Raw genomic sequence first — 17431 nt, forward strand, 5'->3', positions numbered from 1 at the left:
TTCAGCAGGAAATATTTAATAACAAGTACCTTTTTTAGATGATTTTCAGTAAAACGCGTGTTTTTTGGAATAACCTTTAATAAGGTTGCTTTTAATAACAACATTAGAAAGCCAAAAATATTATTTTTTTAAAAGCTAAGTAACATTAGTAACCCGGTATTGATATTAATGTTAACTTTTGTGTTGTCTTGCTATATCTGGTTTCTTGTTATATTTAATGTCTTATTAAAGTTTTTTTCGTTTAAGATTCTTTACTTCTTTAGATTTTTTTCAGTATTTGCCATTTGGTCTTTGATTTTCACGTGGACATATGTAATACACAGAGGATTCCGAATTTTATCTGATGCACACTTGCATATGTTAACAATTCAGTTATTATCGATGGCGCTTCAATACAAATTTAGAAGATCAATAAAACTCATAATAAAGAATGCAAAATGCAAAAGTATTTGATAAAAACTACAGTCATTTCAAATCAATAAAACACCTATGCTATACCTTAAAAGTCTAGATCCTGTATTCATAGCATAAACAAATTGAGTCAAATTTTGGAGGTCTCAATAACTGATTGACCTTTCAATTGTATAATAAAAAAATCGCTTGTATTATAAGCAGTAAATTTAAAATTGAATTCAGAAACGACTGTCAAATCAGGAAATATCACAGTAGAAATGAGTTTCAAATTGTAATTAACAAACATCAGTTAAGAATCTATAAAAATTGAATAAGGAGTTAAATGTAAGTTACACTATAACGTATTAAAGAACTTTCTCGTATATATTTATTTCTAACATAGCACAAAATTTACTAAAACTCTTTTACAAATAAACAACAAAAAGAAGATAAAATTAAAAACCATATTTTAAACGCTGCCTTATTTCTAGAAGTAAGGAGTAGTTAAACCTCACTTTCTGCATCGTCTGCATGACTAGACCGCTTCTTTTGTCCTGACTTAGAATTCTGATGTGTACTGGGAACTACGTCATTACTAGCTGGTATAGGTGCAAAACATTTGACTAAATTAACAATTTCACCTTGCATATTTCCTAAAGCTTGAATTATATTGTATAATGCTTTCTGATTTTCTGTCATTACTTTACGTAGAAATTCTACATCGTCAATAATTCTATTATTCTCTTTACTACTAGCTTGTAAATGTTGAAGTCTAACGTCTAGAAGCTTCTGTGATCTTTGAATAGCGTCTAATTGAGGTATAACGAGAGTTGTCGGCCCTGATGGAACACTATTTGACACACGTCGTGTCTGTTGTCTTGCAGTTGTTTTTCTTTTCAATCCAGGATTGCCAGCTGAAAATGATAGAATGGAATTTTTACATACTGTAAATGCAGAAATTAATGCGAGGTTTTTATTATAGTGAAAAATGCGACAGAGTTGTACACGCAATAATTTAAACTCGCATTGTGAAATATTTTTTATGAATTAAACAGGATTTTTCTCAAAATCGTAAAAAATATATCGTATTTAAGTCTAAAATGACTAAATCGCAATAATAAATGCATGCAATAATTTCTGAATTTACAGTAATCAGAAATGAAAACCATAAACATCATATTGTTTTATACTGGTCGTGAAAAATTTTGTCGAAACTATTACTTTGACACATGTTTTATTTTCAAGAAATCTCGTAAACATTCATAAAAAATGCTTTGTTTAAAGAGTCAAGGTTGCATTTCTGTAAATATTGACAATGCAATTTCCCATAGGAACTCCTTTAACGGCTAAAACTGTACCACTTTTATTAAGAAGTTTTGAAAAAAATACTATCCTAGAATTGAAGTTCATATGCACCGCAACGTTTTTCAAAGGTCAAAATATAGGGCTGTGCGGCATATTTTCAACGTTTATATGCCCTGTATAAGAGATAGCATTTTATTAATGATGTTTAAATGTCAAGAATCCATTAAAAAGATACAAATCAAAGTAAAAAAAAATAAAAAAAATACGGGAATCGCATGAATTTCAAAAGCCGCGAGATGGATTGCGCTTAAAGTAAAGCGTTGTCTAATATGCATAAATCACCAGTCATGCGAATGCATACTAAGTTAAAATATCGTAATTCGGAACAGGACACAAAGTTTAATTTTTTTTCTGTATACCAAGATCTCAGACGCGAAACATGTTAAGATTGTTTTGAGACACAGACACATCGTATCTGTCAATTTAAAAAAAAGAAGAAGATGTGGTATGATTGCCAATGAAACATCTCTCAACAAGAAACCCAAATGACCCTGCTAATGTTTTCTCTAGGTTTTAATGTGTACAAACGTACCCTTTATTTGAATATTTAACACTTTTACTTTTTACAGTTAAAGATGGGCTTCAAAAATATTGTGATGAGATATATTTTACCAGTGGAGTTAACCAGATGTGGATTCTCAAAAATTCGAAAGGTCTACTGATTATTCTTCGATCACAATCTTTGCAATTTTGCAACAACATAAAAACTTTTGATTTTTCTACTATTTCCAATGCTCAGTTAAAAGATCGACTTCACCATCTCATAAAACAGAGCGTTTTCTATAAAAATGTAATCGTAGATACAAATTTCTTGTTTTGGGTTACAATAGTTCATATTTTGTAAATATACTGAAGATGATATTATCAAAATGCTGGACTTTTTGATCGACAATATATTTGTTGAGTTTGGAGGATTTATATTTCAATAGACAGTCGGTATACCAATGGGTTCTTATTCTGCACCCTTGTTGGCCGATTTGTTTTTGTACTCGTGTGAAGTAATTCTCATCGGATTTTGTCAAATGTGCTAACGTTATTTCTGTTCCCATGTGTTATGGTAAAGAAAATTAAATGACCGCCTTCATTTATTAGATTTTTTTTTTCAACGTAATCTGGACGATGTTTTACGTTTAAAGTTGGATTCAAAACAAACCGAACATGGCTTTATGTTATAGTAAGTTGCTACCTTAGTTTGATATTAATAAGTATTAAAATGTGCATTTTTATTAAATGTAATATCAGTATTTAGTTCAAATATAATCTTAAATTTATCCTAATTCTATCTTATTCATTCATATGAGACGTCATTTTTAATTTTTTGATGATCTGTTGTACAAATTCTAATGTGACATCATTTGGCGTTGAGGTTTAAACTTATTCGGATGTGTTGCATTTTGTCGGGTTATGTATTGTATTTCGGTTGTTTCCTGTAATTAGTTCATTCTTCAGTTTAATCATGTATATCTTTTGTAAAGTCATTTTATAAAATATACTGATTGCAAAAGTATGAATTATTCCAAATGATAGGGATGTTCTGGTAACTAATAAAAAAAACCTGGCCGTTTGTGTCACAACTTTTTTGAACTTTTTTACCTAAATTTTGTCTTTTTGACCGTTGTATTTTAAAGAATTATCTAACACACTCTTCCACATTCAATTTCAGAAAGACAAAAAATTTAAAACAAATTTTAGAAAATTGGATCTACGGTCTAAGTTGTATAATTCGTCATACATACCTCTTTGATTACATGATATTTCATCCTCTTCTTCGTGTATTGGAGGTGTAGCGTAAGGAATTCTATTAGGTGTATTTGGAACAGGGGGTGGGGCATCGTTTGTGTCCACAATTTCTACTTCCTCTGTTCTTAGGGCTGGTACATTCACTGCAACAAGTAATTAAGGAAGTCTAGCTATTGACCTATTTTGACTATTGTTATTTTTTATATTTCACATAGATTATTTTAGCATGAGGTGTTCTATATATTGATTCAGACTCGACTATTTACCAAATACCAACCAATAGGTTAAGTAGCATTTCTAGGTTATGTGTGATGATACTGAGCTATCATGAGCCAAAGCGACTTAGCTTGTTTTTACTAATACTGTTTTCTGTGCAAACCAAACATTTAGTTCTGTTGTTGTTAATTTGTCAACAAATTTTCGTAATTATTTTTGTTTATTTATAAAATCACCCAATTGTTTGTTTTAAAGACCTCTGATTTCAACCTTATAACTTTTTGTTTCTGGAATGACGGACTCACAAACACATATTGATATTTTCTTTATATATGAATGTTTTAGTGTTAAAACTGCTTTAAATTGTATGAAATGTTGTTTGGGTTGTCTATAACGTTTGTTTTTGTTCGATTGAAACATTTAAGAATTGACATTTTTGAAGTTGTTATTGTTCGTTTACTCCAGTTTAGAATTACCACATTAAACACATTTATTTTGTACGATTATTTACGTTTGAACTTGGATTCATAACAAACTGGACATATATATATTATAGTTAATTGCTATTAATAAGTATTGCAATATGCATTTTGTTTAAATGAATTATCAGTATTTAGTTCTAATACAATCTTAAATCAATCCTAATTCTATCTCACTTTTGAATGAGAGTTTTTCATATGTGACGTCATGCTGTTTCTAAATTTCATAAATTCAAATGTGGCATAACGTTTCTGCCTTTTCGCCATCGTATGTGATGTCACATTTTATTTAATTACTGTTGACGCCTGGACTGATTCGGGTGTGTCTATTTTGTGATAAACTCGGGTTTAGTTTTCTGTAATTAGTTAATACTTCAGTTTCATTATGTATATCTCTTTCATATTCATTTGTTAAAACTTACTGTTTGCAATAGCATTTAGTGTTCTATATAATAAGGATGTTCTTATCCCGTGCATAAAAACAATGCCGTATTTGTCAAAACCTTTTCAACGTTTGATCTTCAGTGCTGTACAACTTTGTACCTTTTTAACGTTTGATCTTTTATATCTGGGCGTTATGTATTCGGGTTTAGTTTTCTGTAATTAGTTAATACTTCAGTTTCTTTGTGTATTTCTCTTTCATATTCATTTGATAAAATTTACTGTTTGCAATAGCATGAATTGTTCTATATAATAAGAATGTTCTTATCCCGGGCATAAAAACAATGCCGTATTTTGCGAAACCTTTTCAACTTTTGATCTTCAGTGCTGAACAACTTTGTACTTTTTTCACTTTCGATCTTTTATATCTGGGCGTCACTGGTGAGTCTTGTGTGGACAAGGCGCTTTTTTGGCGTATTGAATTTTAAACCTGATGCTTCTTGTTATCTATTAATCATGTTTTTCTTTGTCTAATATGTTCTCCTATTTATTTGTATTGTAGTCCTGTAATATTATGTTGTCATTTCAATGTTATATTTAACTTTGCCATTAAAGTGCGAAGTTTGGCATGCCAAAAAAACAGGTTCAACCCACCACTTTTATTCCCCTTTAAAAGTGTCCTGTACCATGTCAGGAAGTTGGCCATTGTTATATTATTGTTCGTTTCTGTGTGTGTTGCATTTTAATGTTGAGTCGTTTGTGTTTTCTCTTATTTTTGAGATATTGAGATAAGACGTGGCACGGTACTTGTCTATCCCAAATTCATATATTTGGTTTTCATGTTATATTTGTTATTCTCGTGGTGTTTTGTCCGATGCTTGGTCCGTTTCTGTGTGTGTTGCGTTTCGGTGTTGTGTCGTTGTTCTCCTCTTATATTTAATGCGTTTCCCTCGGTTATAGTTTGTTACCCCGATTTTGTTTTTTGTTCATAGATTTATGAGTTTTGAACAGCGGTATACTATTGTGGCCTTTATTTAATGTCGAATATGCACTAACATAACTTTATTTTGCATAACATGCAGCAATTACAGAGTTATATGTTTCTGATTTTAATTTACCCATTTCTTTTTCATCTCTGGCACGTTCCAGCTTAAACAAATATCGCTTGACTAATCTCTGCATGATTTCTGTATAGGTTGTTTCTTCTGTTTTTAATTCCAAAGTTTTACAAACAATTTCTCTACGTCTCTGAAGTTAAAAATCCAAAACAAATTAACATAGTAAATTTAAAGATTGAAAATAATAACTTATATTTCATTCAGTGCCCTTTCATTTCTATTGTTTGCCAAATCCACATCCAATCATTACTATCAAATGTGAATTTTTATTTCTACTGTCTTTTGTCTGAAATAAAGTTTTTAGAAAATTCTTTAAGAAAATAACAAAAATCCCACTGATGAGATGTTCACACGACATCCTTGATCTCCGTTTGTCTTTGGTCCGTCTTTGGTGGAAGTAGTATCCCACTAGAGAGATGTTTACACGGCGCCACGTGTTTGCTATGTAGCGCCTGTGAAACACCTTTCTAGTAAAAATACCAATGAGTCTTCAATCCCGCACACTTATTACATTTTCCTGAAAAAGAACTATAGAAAAACTTGACAAGGTTTTTTTTTCAATTGACATGACTCGCACCACAAGTTGCATTAGATTTTCGAGATATTTTCAAACAAATTTTTGATTTTTTGGTTTGTTACTATATAAAAAAAAATAGCAAAAATTCAAAATATCTTATTCATCAAATATTTGGGTTTATAAATATTTACCTTTATAAATGTTTTCTTTCTAGCTCTTTGATAATCAAGCCAGTCGCCATTTGCTTTTCTGGAGAATAGAAATCTGAATGACCGCCATATATAGTATATAGACTTTGGTGTTGGTATCATGTTGAAAGGAACAGGTAGTGTACTTCCGTCGTCCATGTAATTCATCCAGAGTTTTGTTCTTGCAAACTTCCATTCGACATCACAGTCAGTCTATCCATATAAAGAATACAAGCGTAATGTAAAGTGTTATTCAGTTCATTACATGAATTGTTTATTATTGGTTTATTCTACTTGTGTTTCCTAATTGTCCAGTTTTATAGCGATTATAAGTGCTTATCTGTTCTTTTTGTTCGTTCATGAAATTATCTTTTGATATTCAGATGAGATAATGAGGAAGAGTTGAGATTTGATGTGCATGTGCCTTTAACATGTAAATCTTATGAATAAGTGTAGATGTAGAGAATACAACAAAATGACAAAACACAAAAACCAACAAAAAATCAATACAATATGTAAAGCATTTCGTCGTACTGTATCTATAAAAGTTATGAATGAATTAAACTAAAGTCAGCAGCAAAAATCTTTCGATTTAAACATTTTGTTCCCTCCTAAAAACAGTATTATCTCTAGGCCATGGACATAGGAACATAGTGAAACCTCACACGGACTTGAAATATGAATGTTGTTTTTTCAATGTCGCTATCAATAGATGTTACTCTTTTTAAACAATTGAAATTCGTCAGTTTTTTAAGGTCTTTCCGTACGGTAGAATAAGTACCTCAGTATTATCATAGTAAGGAATGTTTAAATTTTAAATCATTCAATATACACATATACACGACAAATTGATAAAATCAAGTCCTCTATTTATATATCTATATATTCAGATTTCAGCCAAACTAACTGAATCACACACATCGTCAGCTTTATCAATCGTCGGACGTTCCTTTTTATTTTAACCTTCTGTACTGTCAATAAATTTATGAAAAATTAAAAAAGTAAAATTAACAAAAATTATTAACTCCGACGAAAATTCATCATAGAATTTAAAATTAACTAAACTGCATTCATCGTCAAAAGTATCAGTATCTTTCGATTTTTTTTTAGAAAATTTTGTTCAAAGAGAGATAATACTATCCTAACATGGAAAGTTCTTACTTTTTTTTCTATACTCAAATTTACAAATACCTGTATATCTTCAAAAGAATGACTCATCATAGCTATCAACATGTTGATCAGAACGATAATGATAACCACGTGATAGATTCCAAATAAGTAAGTTCCCACTCCTTCTACGATGGATGTACTACTCTCCATCACATTGTTTGGATCTTTAGCAGTGAACACTAAAACAAATACTTAACTGTATTCTGTATAAACGCAACTACATATCATGTATAAAGAAAACTGTTATTATTCAACAGATCATTTAATTTGCAATTATTTGTTTCGTCTTAGTTTCCAAGTATTCATGCACAATTTTAAACAGTTTTATATCAAAATGTATATATATATATATAATAAGCTTGCAAAAAAGAATCATATTAATTCAGTTATTGAGTTTCAAAAGTAGCAAAATCTAGTTTGACATTAGTAATTACAACTCTGGATTCTTATATCAGAGAAACAGTTAAAACAAGTTTTGGAATTAATTGTAGGAATTAATAGTTCGTTCTTATGATGTACTGTTATACCACTGTCCCAGGTTAGGTGGGATCCCGCTAACATGTTTAACCCCGCCACATTATGTATGTATGTGCCTGTCCCAAGACAGGAGCCTGTAATTCAGTGGTTGTCGTTTGTTTATGTGTTACATATTTGTTTTTCGTTCATTTTTTTACATAAATAAGGCCGTTAGTTTTCTCGTTTGAATTGTTTTAAATTGTCTTATCGGTGCCTTTTATAGCTGACTATGCGGTATGGGCTTTGCTCATTATTGAAGGCCGTACGGTGACCTATAGTTGTTAATGTTTGTGTCATTTTGGTCTTTTGTGGATAGTTGTCTCATTGGAAATCATACCACATCTTCTTTTTTTATATTTCCTACTCATTACTTCTTATGGCTCACAATTAATAAGTCCGGAAAACAATCAGTTAAAAATAAAGTCGTTTAGTTATCATTAGCCAAATATCACAACATTTCACTAAACCTGTATTTCGATGGTTTTCAACAATTATGATACAGCACTATGAAGTACACACATAATCAGAGATCAAATAACATTTTATAACATGAAGTTGAAAGAATGTTCTTTTACTACACATATGAAAATGAAGATGCAGTTAAATTGAAAAACATATTTATACTAAATTCTTTGGAAACTTCCTGATACTCAATAATCACAAAATACTTGAAACCGGATCCATCTGCCTCATGCAAAACGGGCTATATTTGTCATACATTGTGCTCATGAAGTCAAAAATAAAATACTGGTGCGAATGTATTCGAATGTGAGTTTCACTTCCATACATTATTATGAAAGGAATTAAAGTTACAAAAACATGCAACAGAAAGATGCTAAAAGATTGATAAATTAGAAAACAAATCATCATTTCTAACAAAAGAGCTAATTACAATCTAGCTCATAGGCAATTGGTATTGAATAACACATGTAATATGCGTACACTTCATCATTGAAGAGTGTATATATATGCTTCAATGACTGATCAAACTTATAAAGCTTTAATAATTTCATAAAATAAATGTTTCACACCAAAGCATGGCAAAATTGGGACAACAAATGGTACCTGAGTAATTTGACACGCCACTGGAACAGAGTATTTTGTTACGATCACTGTCAACAACCATACAACGCCTGACTGGAGAGAGTAAAGCAAGAAATACAAGTACAGTTAAACAGTGCATGCATGGTATTTGAGTTAGTATAGAAATATAAAAAGGGTTTGTAGGAATGAAACTGGTAGCACGAAAGAGTATTTTTGTTTCTTATTTATAAACTCCATTTTTTATCTATAAAAATAACAAATTTTGTCAGTTCAAAGCACTTTTATGATTTTGCTTGAGGGAGTTGGATCCTTTGTTTCTTAATACTTTTCAAAAAATATTTCAACCAGGTAATTTTAAACAAATTTATGATATAAATTATTTCAGTTCAGACGGACCACCTACTGAGCTGATGATAGTCTTGTGGGTACTAAAAGGATATAGGTGTAATAACGAAATGTATGCAATGTCAGAACAAAGATAAGAAATTGGAAGGTACCAATATCTTGTTGACGAATATTCCGTATTAACTTCACCAATAATACACGATGGTCATGAAATATAGATTCTGGGTACTGACGTTGTTTATCATTCAAATAACGTGTTATTTTTTTAATTTGTTTTTATGAATATTACTTTTACTGTGTATAGTCTGTTTTGGTGTATTCATTTGACATGGCTCTGTACTTATACATCTTGTCATTATGTTATTGTTTTATGGTAAAAACAATTGCATTGGTGTCTTTCATACACATCCCGCAATTGTGCTATAGTATTTTGTATTGTCTTTTTGTTCTATTGTGCTTTGTCCATATGCATTTTGGTGATTCCTTTTTACATATTTAGGTTTTCCTTAGTGATTAAGGTTATAACACATAAAGGACTTCTATGCGACTGACATATATTTGAGAGGTTTAACCCACCATTTTCTACTTAAGAAACATGACTGTTGCTATCCATTTTCTTTGGAGTATAGAAGTTTTGCGTTTCTAATTTTTAAGATTTTAACAATGTAAATCTCCTGTATTTATTCAATTCTTACTGCTAAACAGAGATTCGATGACTGTGTATTCGGTATTTGATAGTGTATATAAATCTTTTAACTAATGAGCGTTTTTATTTATCAAGACATGATTAGCATTTTAAAGTAAGAATTGTGAGTAACGGTACTATAAAAACGATACGAAAAAATCTATAGTATTTATTCTGTCAATATCATATCTATTACATGCAAAGTATTTTGACCAAATAAATGCATTTGTATGATGTGTGTCTCTCATTAAGGGACATTTGCAGCAGGGATTCCGCGTCAAACTATGTGTGTAGACAACTGTTTTGGAATATGCACGTTGATGAATAACTCTTAATGATTTTGGGCAATATCGTGACTCTAGGAAGCAAAAAGTTATTTATGTCTTGAAGAAAAGTTGATTTTTTTTTTAATTCTTTAAAACAAAAATAGTGGTTAAAAAATATTATATGCACTCTATCCCATGGACCTTTATACTATTCAATCATTTCGCATCATAATTATATATCATAAGTGATTTCAACGCTGGTACTTATGATACATCAAAGGCGTTACAGCATAGTGCGATATGGTTTTTTTTTATATTTTTATCCAATGATATAAGTGCAATCCGTAGAAATGTTTAAATGTGTATAAGAAAAGAACGTGCAGTTAGTGGGTACATTAAAATGTAAAAACATATTTAGTGCCACACAAGTTATTGTCCTTATAAATGTCATTACCTTTACGCCAAAACGGATTAGGATTACTAATTGAACCTGAAAAATGTCAAACATCCTTTATGCTTCTCCCAACCTTGACAGTATACATTATTCAATCGCAATGACCATTCGCTCTTGATAAAATATTACGTAAATACATATATATAATAACACCACCCTGTTCAATGTCGCACACTTTTCGGTAGACTTTTGAAAATAGTCCCATGAAAATAATTGTTCCTTACAAAACCTGTTTTTGAACTGGTCACGCCAACGTTATATGTATTGGAACGCTAATTTATGAAATCATTTTAATTAAAAATTTATTCTTTAAATAGGATATAACAAAAATTGTCGATTTTTGGTCGAATATTTAGTGCGGATTTGAAAATTTACAAAATATTGTTGGAATTGTTCCCTAACTTTCATTTTGGTGTTTCCATAACAACAAACGTAATAAGTACATTTTGTAAAATTTCTTGATTTTCTTTGTTTTTGAGATTTGGAAACGTATACGCAAATCATAATTAAAATTGATTTTTTTGTAGCAAAGTATCATGGCTTCCAAAAAGGATACAAACTGTATGGATAGATGGGCTCTGTGTTGAAAGCCGTACATTGACCTATACTGGTTTACTTTTTTAAATTGTTATTTGGATGGAGAGTTGTCTCATGGGCACTTACACCACATCTTCCTATATTTATGGATGGGAAACAGATTAATATAACCATCGTCCTGTGCTTACAGTATATTGAGAAATCTTGTTTAACTCAACATTATCATTGTACCACGTTAGGAATGTGACATTGTATATTTCTTTCCGTTGATTTAAAACGTTTGAGTTTGTCAGTGTTCATGGACTCCCCCTTTTTTAATTTACCTTTGAGTTAGATATTTTTTGATCTTCGATATTTCTTTTAATCAATGAACTACATTACCTTCAATATGTTAGAATTGTAATGTAACAATTTGTAAATTTTACATATAACAATGCAAGACATACGCATTAAAAAGAGATAATGGGTAAATTAAAACAGCAGCAACGAGAGGATACAAATCAATACAAAATATGTTCACCTCATCAGTAAACAGGTATATATACAATGAAACAAGCTCTATGTAGTTGCAAATGTAAATATATTAATAGACGGAACAAGAATTATTTAAATTTTGGCATAGACTACAAGTTCATAAAATGACAAACAGACATGATATGACACCATATGACACTGACGTAACCTTTAGCAATAGTTATGAGACATCAACTCGTCCATTTTACACAATTCAAACTTAACCAAAGTTCAGTTTAGAAATATTATGTTATATCGGAAGTTTGTACTTTAGGTGTTTGAAAGCAATATACTTCACAAATGTTGGTGGAAAAAGATTTGCTAATTTTTTAAAGAACATTTTGTTTATGTAACTGTTCGCAGGTTGACATCGGCGTTAAAAAACAAGGAATATAATTTTTATTATGTTTCGTTCAAGAGAGAATTTAAGAAATGAAAGAGTTAACTGGATTTGAAGTTGGCTTTAAATGGTATGTTTTAAATAGATTTTATTTTTCGAAATATGTAAAAAAAAAAAATAAAAAAAAAAAACTTATTTTAAAATATATAGAGTAAAAACTAAACACAAAATCCAAAGCAGGTTCTTTGTACTTTATTACACAAGGAATAAGTGTCTAGTTCTATAGGTTTAAACACTATTTTTACAATGCTTACCTCCGTCAGGACCAGGATGTTTAACACTGATATCGTTGATACTGACTTGTCCAAACATTGACCAGAATAAACTATAAAATGTCTGTTTTAATCTGGAAAATAAAATTTATAAATATGAGTAATCTTGATGTTCGCGTTTTATTTCAATATTTCTTTTTCTATGTTCACTTACTGTTTATTACAAGTAACGTTATGTCCAGAAAGTGATCAACGGATAACGCCAAAAAGACAATCAAGCGGATGTGTAATTATTTCTTATCTAGCCATAACTAATCACCTAGTTTAGTATCCGTCATCCAGATCAATTCTCTAACCCCATTTATATGTGAATGTTTAATTTTGAAATAGAAATACATTTCAACTTTGCAGAAAAACAAAAAGACAATACTCGTGTGATATCAATTATGATAGGTACATACCATAAGATATTTTTATTTATTTTTTAGAAAATACCTCTTTCTATCATTTAAGGAATGACTGTAATATTTTTCCTGTTTATGAAGAAATAACATACACAATTTGGTGTACACTGAATAACGCGCGTAGCGGGTTATTTAACAGTGTTTAAACAATTTTTTTTTATGTTATTTCGAATAGACAGAAAAAATATTACAGTCATTTCTTATAATTTAATTATAAATTCCATTTTAAACCGTAGAAAACCATGAAAAAACGTTGATGACGTCACGGTCACATGACTAACTTATGTCTTTGGGCTCATAACAAAGTAATGTCAGCCAATCAGGGGACGCGTTACATCCAAAATTGAATTATTAAAGGATATTTCACACCAGAAAAATTTCTTTACGATATGCAGGTATAAAGTTTAGAAATTATAGAAAAATTTGACAAAATATCTGCCATCAACACCAATTTTAAAGGACATCATTGCAACACTTATATCGAAACATGGACTTTTACTTATGATGTTCCGGACTAGAACAGGAAAGGAAGACAAAATATGGTAATTGGTTAAACTTGATCTCTGAGTGTTATACAATCTATTTCGTTTATTTCGATCATTATGTCAAATGCCTTGTAGTATAGTAAAATGTAGTAATATGAGCATTCAGTAGTTGATCATTATGCCATATTGATATCAAGACTTAAACAGTGAATTTATGTTACTTGGCATTACCCTTGGAATGCCTCTGCAGCATGTACATATGCAGTCTGATCGCCCATCACCATCTTAATTCTTTGAGCGCCGTAATACCAATACAAGTTATGTAGACCTACCATAAAGGCAAATAGTACCTAGAAGAATACAAATATGCAATAAGGTAATAGAATACAATTCAATCAGAAGGGAAATATATTCTTATGTCTAGATTACAATAAGGGTTTTACGGCCGTACTAAAATAATACTATAAATATAGGTTATAATGTTTACAAGCATATATATATATGTTCCGGACCATATGAGTATTTGGACCATACGCGTATGGTCCGACCGTACGCGTATGGTCGGGGTAATTAACAGGTTTAATACTAGTTGTCACGTCATTAAAAAGACACTACAAAGGGTAATTCAGTTTATTATAGATCTATAAAAAAAATAATAATAAAAAGATTAACAAAATGAAATAAGCAGTTTCACACAGTAAATTTCATCATTAGTCAAAACTACAGTATAAACATTTTTTTTTCATTTTTTCGATCAAGTTGTTATTACGAGTGAATGGCAAAATGTCGACCTGGCATGCTGGGAAGATAACTTCCAAAAATATCTTAATGAAATGTTACACAAGAAATCAACTGTTTTACTATAAACTGACCGTGCGTAAAAGTCGACAGGATAAGAGTTTAATAACTTGCTTACTTTTGAAACTTTATATAATTAGCATTTATTTAGCGGTGCATGTAGAATTTTTATACTAATACGTGTTTTTGTTGTTAAAAATGAATGACGTAACCCGCAAGGACCCTAGTTTAATTTTCTAAGTTGTTTGGTGATATGATGTACTTCAGTCTTGTTACGATATTGGAGATCTATAGCTTTTTCAAAAACATCGTAGACACATAGGAATGACCCAGGACCAAAGAAAAGCTATGGTACGGTATGGAAGTAAATGTCATCCTACGCATACAAGCAAGAATACCATTAGCGATGGAAAGTAGCTTTGGCATAATTATTTAATTTGTTTCCATGATTTGTTCCTCAATTTTTTTTGTTTGGGGCTATATAAATTGAAAATAATACAATTGCATGTAGAAATCATTGTTTTTATAAAGTTTTCTACTGCATATTATTGAAAAACAAATACCTATATGGTCCAAATACTCATATGGTCCGGCCCGTTAATAACCAAACGAGTATCATACTCATATGGTCCGACCATACGCGTACGGTCGGACCATACGCGTATGGTCGGACCATATGAGTATACGCATATGGTCATGACCATACGCGTATGGTCCAAATACTCATATGGTCCGGAACATATATATAAACAAAACTCATCATAGATACTAGGGTAAACATTTTGTACGCCAGACGCGAACTTCAGTCGGCAAAAGACTTATCGATGACGCTCAACTCAAAAAAGTTAAAAACACGAATTAAAGTACGAAGTTGAAGAGCATTGGGGAATTTGAAAAATATTATATAGAAAGCAGCATAAAATTTCAATAAAGTACAGACAATTATACCCAAGACGAAAATTTCAAAAGTGCTTATATTATATATTAAACAAATTCTTTGAACTGAATAGTCTGCACTTGATTGAATACATACTTGATCATCAGGAATAAGTTTATCGATAATCATAATCAATTATAATATTCAAGATCATTTTCTCAAATCAATCATGTAAGTCTTATATACAATATTAAACGTTGGTCATTAACCGACTAACTGGAAATTCGTCTGTAAATTTTAGTATGTATATTGGGTTACGTCGCATTTTCTATGGATGTGTAGTCATTATTTCCTTGTTTAAATCATGCATCTTACTTATCACATTAGAAATGACAATAAGCAGACAAATCCAAATTTTAAAATCAGTTAAATGTCAAATACAAAATGCTTTTGAACTATAAAAATATTTAATATCATGTTTAAATATAGATAGTAAAGAAATGTGCAATTGCATGCTGTAGATCCATATTTGTGGCATAAGAACGCAATTTAAGTGTTTATAGATCAAGGACAATTTGCCAAACATATTGTATATTAATTGAGTCTCGCAGAGAGGTTTATTGTGTTATCTGTGAATTTTAAAGAATTGAACTACTTTTAACCATCTTTAAATAATCCAAGTTATGATATAACAGCGATATGTTCGTAAATATCAGTATCCTGAATACATAATTCTTGTCTTCAGTAAGTGTATCAGAAGGGAAGGGAATAGACAACTTCGATCTACCAGAATAATAAGGACAAAGCAATCAATCTAAACCTTTTCTGAAATATTTAACAACTTAAAAAAAGACATGAAAAAGAACTGGTAACAAACATATTAACCCCCCAAAAAACATTTATGATGTTGAATATGCTATAAGTTGTCATCATAAAGGTTATACACATACCAATGTGAATAGCACCATAAAACGAGTAATATCACCAATCATGCGTCCCAGTGATATCTGTAAAGGACCTAACACTTCAAAAGCAGGCATCAGAAATGTTGTTCTAGCAAAACTAATCACATTTGCAATAGCAAATAACACATCTGAAACGATTTCAGGGTCGTCTGCCTTCCAATGAAATCTGGCTGAAAAAGAGATTAGTTTTCTTTAAAAAAAATATATTGCATTTTACTGAACTGTTTCTGTGTTATTAAAATTTTACATAGAGAAAAACAGATTACTAACTGTTTTCATGCTTTCATGGGTTATTGCAAATTTATTACGCTTATTATATCAATATAGCAACTGGAGAGCATGCTTAATTTCCTATGTAATTAATTTGGCTTTGAATTGTCGGTACTGTAAACTCCTATGAATAACCTAATGTTCATTACGCAGAAGGTTAATTCATAGATTTTGCTGAACTTCAGTCAACCTTAGTTCATATTTTTCATCTTTAGGTTTTCGTCTTTCTGTATTATCTCTCGTAGTATTGAACACATGAAAGCTATATCATAATTGTTTTCATAATTCAATTCTGCATTGTTGATGATATAAACAAGTTTGTTAAACTGCTATAACATTTTTAAGCATTTAGGCTTACTTCTTGCATGAGAATTATCTTTTGAGAACCATGTCAATATTGGTGTTACACGAAGCTTCATTTTAATATTTAATTTTTCATGTTGTGTTTTAACTATATAAACAGCACATAGATTTTATGTAAACTCTGGACTGCAATGGTAATGTCACCAACAATTGAGTTACCATTGCGTTTACATTTATAGGTCATTGTTGTGTTTATTCATTTTAAATAACTTTATATTGTCATTTTACTTCCATCAGCAGAAACCTGAAAATCAACTGATATGTGTATGTACTAAATTGCATTTTTGGGATCCATTGATAAGTTAATGTTTCTTCTACACAAAATATGAAGGTTTGTACTAATGGTATAAAAACATAACTCAGTTTTGTAAACGAATCCATCGGTGTTGGTTTCATCGAGTTATGAAGAGATGATAAATTTCAAAGACAATAAATGTGGTTCTTTTCTTCCAAAGCGTCCGTTTTTCTTAAGAAGTCATCAATCGAAGTTCGAACCCCAAGGAACATATTTTAATTCATAGTAAATTCGTGGATAATTTGGGAATAATTACGGTAAATATGAGTCCGTCACTAGACAAATGAGCCACTTTTGTTGTTTCTTTTGTATTGTAAACAATTCGACAATCAATTAGAGTTTATCTGATTCGAAAACACAGACCTAAAAGCATCA

The 17431-nt window shown here is 30.5% G+C and overlaps 1 protein-coding gene across 1 annotated transcript in view; it reads right to left on the minus strand.

Annotated features, from left to right (window-relative positions):
- Nucleotides 1-776: 776 nt before the first annotated feature.
- Nucleotides 777-17431, minus strand: part of LOC134727240 (short transient receptor potential channel 7-like) — a 33723-nt gene continuing 17068 nt past the window's right edge. The window contains exons 8-15 of the mRNA XM_063591617.1: nucleotides 16114-16298; nucleotides 13720-13838; nucleotides 12582-12673; nucleotides 7589-7746; nucleotides 6401-6610; nucleotides 5693-5822; nucleotides 3495-3641; nucleotides 777-1307 (exon numbers count right to left, since the gene is read on the minus strand). Coding sequence (XP_063447687.1) covers nucleotides 898-1307; nucleotides 3495-3641; nucleotides 5693-5822; nucleotides 6401-6610; nucleotides 7589-7746; nucleotides 12582-12673; nucleotides 13720-13838; nucleotides 16114-16298 — 1451 coding nt within the window. The 3' untranslated portion in view covers nucleotides 777-897. The remainder of the gene's footprint in view (nucleotides 1308-3494; nucleotides 3642-5692; nucleotides 5823-6400; nucleotides 6611-7588; nucleotides 7747-12581; nucleotides 12674-13719; nucleotides 13839-16113; nucleotides 16299-17431) is intronic.

This window comes from Mytilus trossulus, chromosome 7 (genome assembly GCF_036588685.1).
Source record: "Mytilus trossulus isolate FHL-02 chromosome 7, PNRI_Mtr1.1.1.hap1, whole genome shotgun sequence".
NCBI classification, from domain to species: Eukaryota; Metazoa; Mollusca; class Bivalvia; order Mytilida; family Mytilidae; genus Mytilus; species Mytilus trossulus.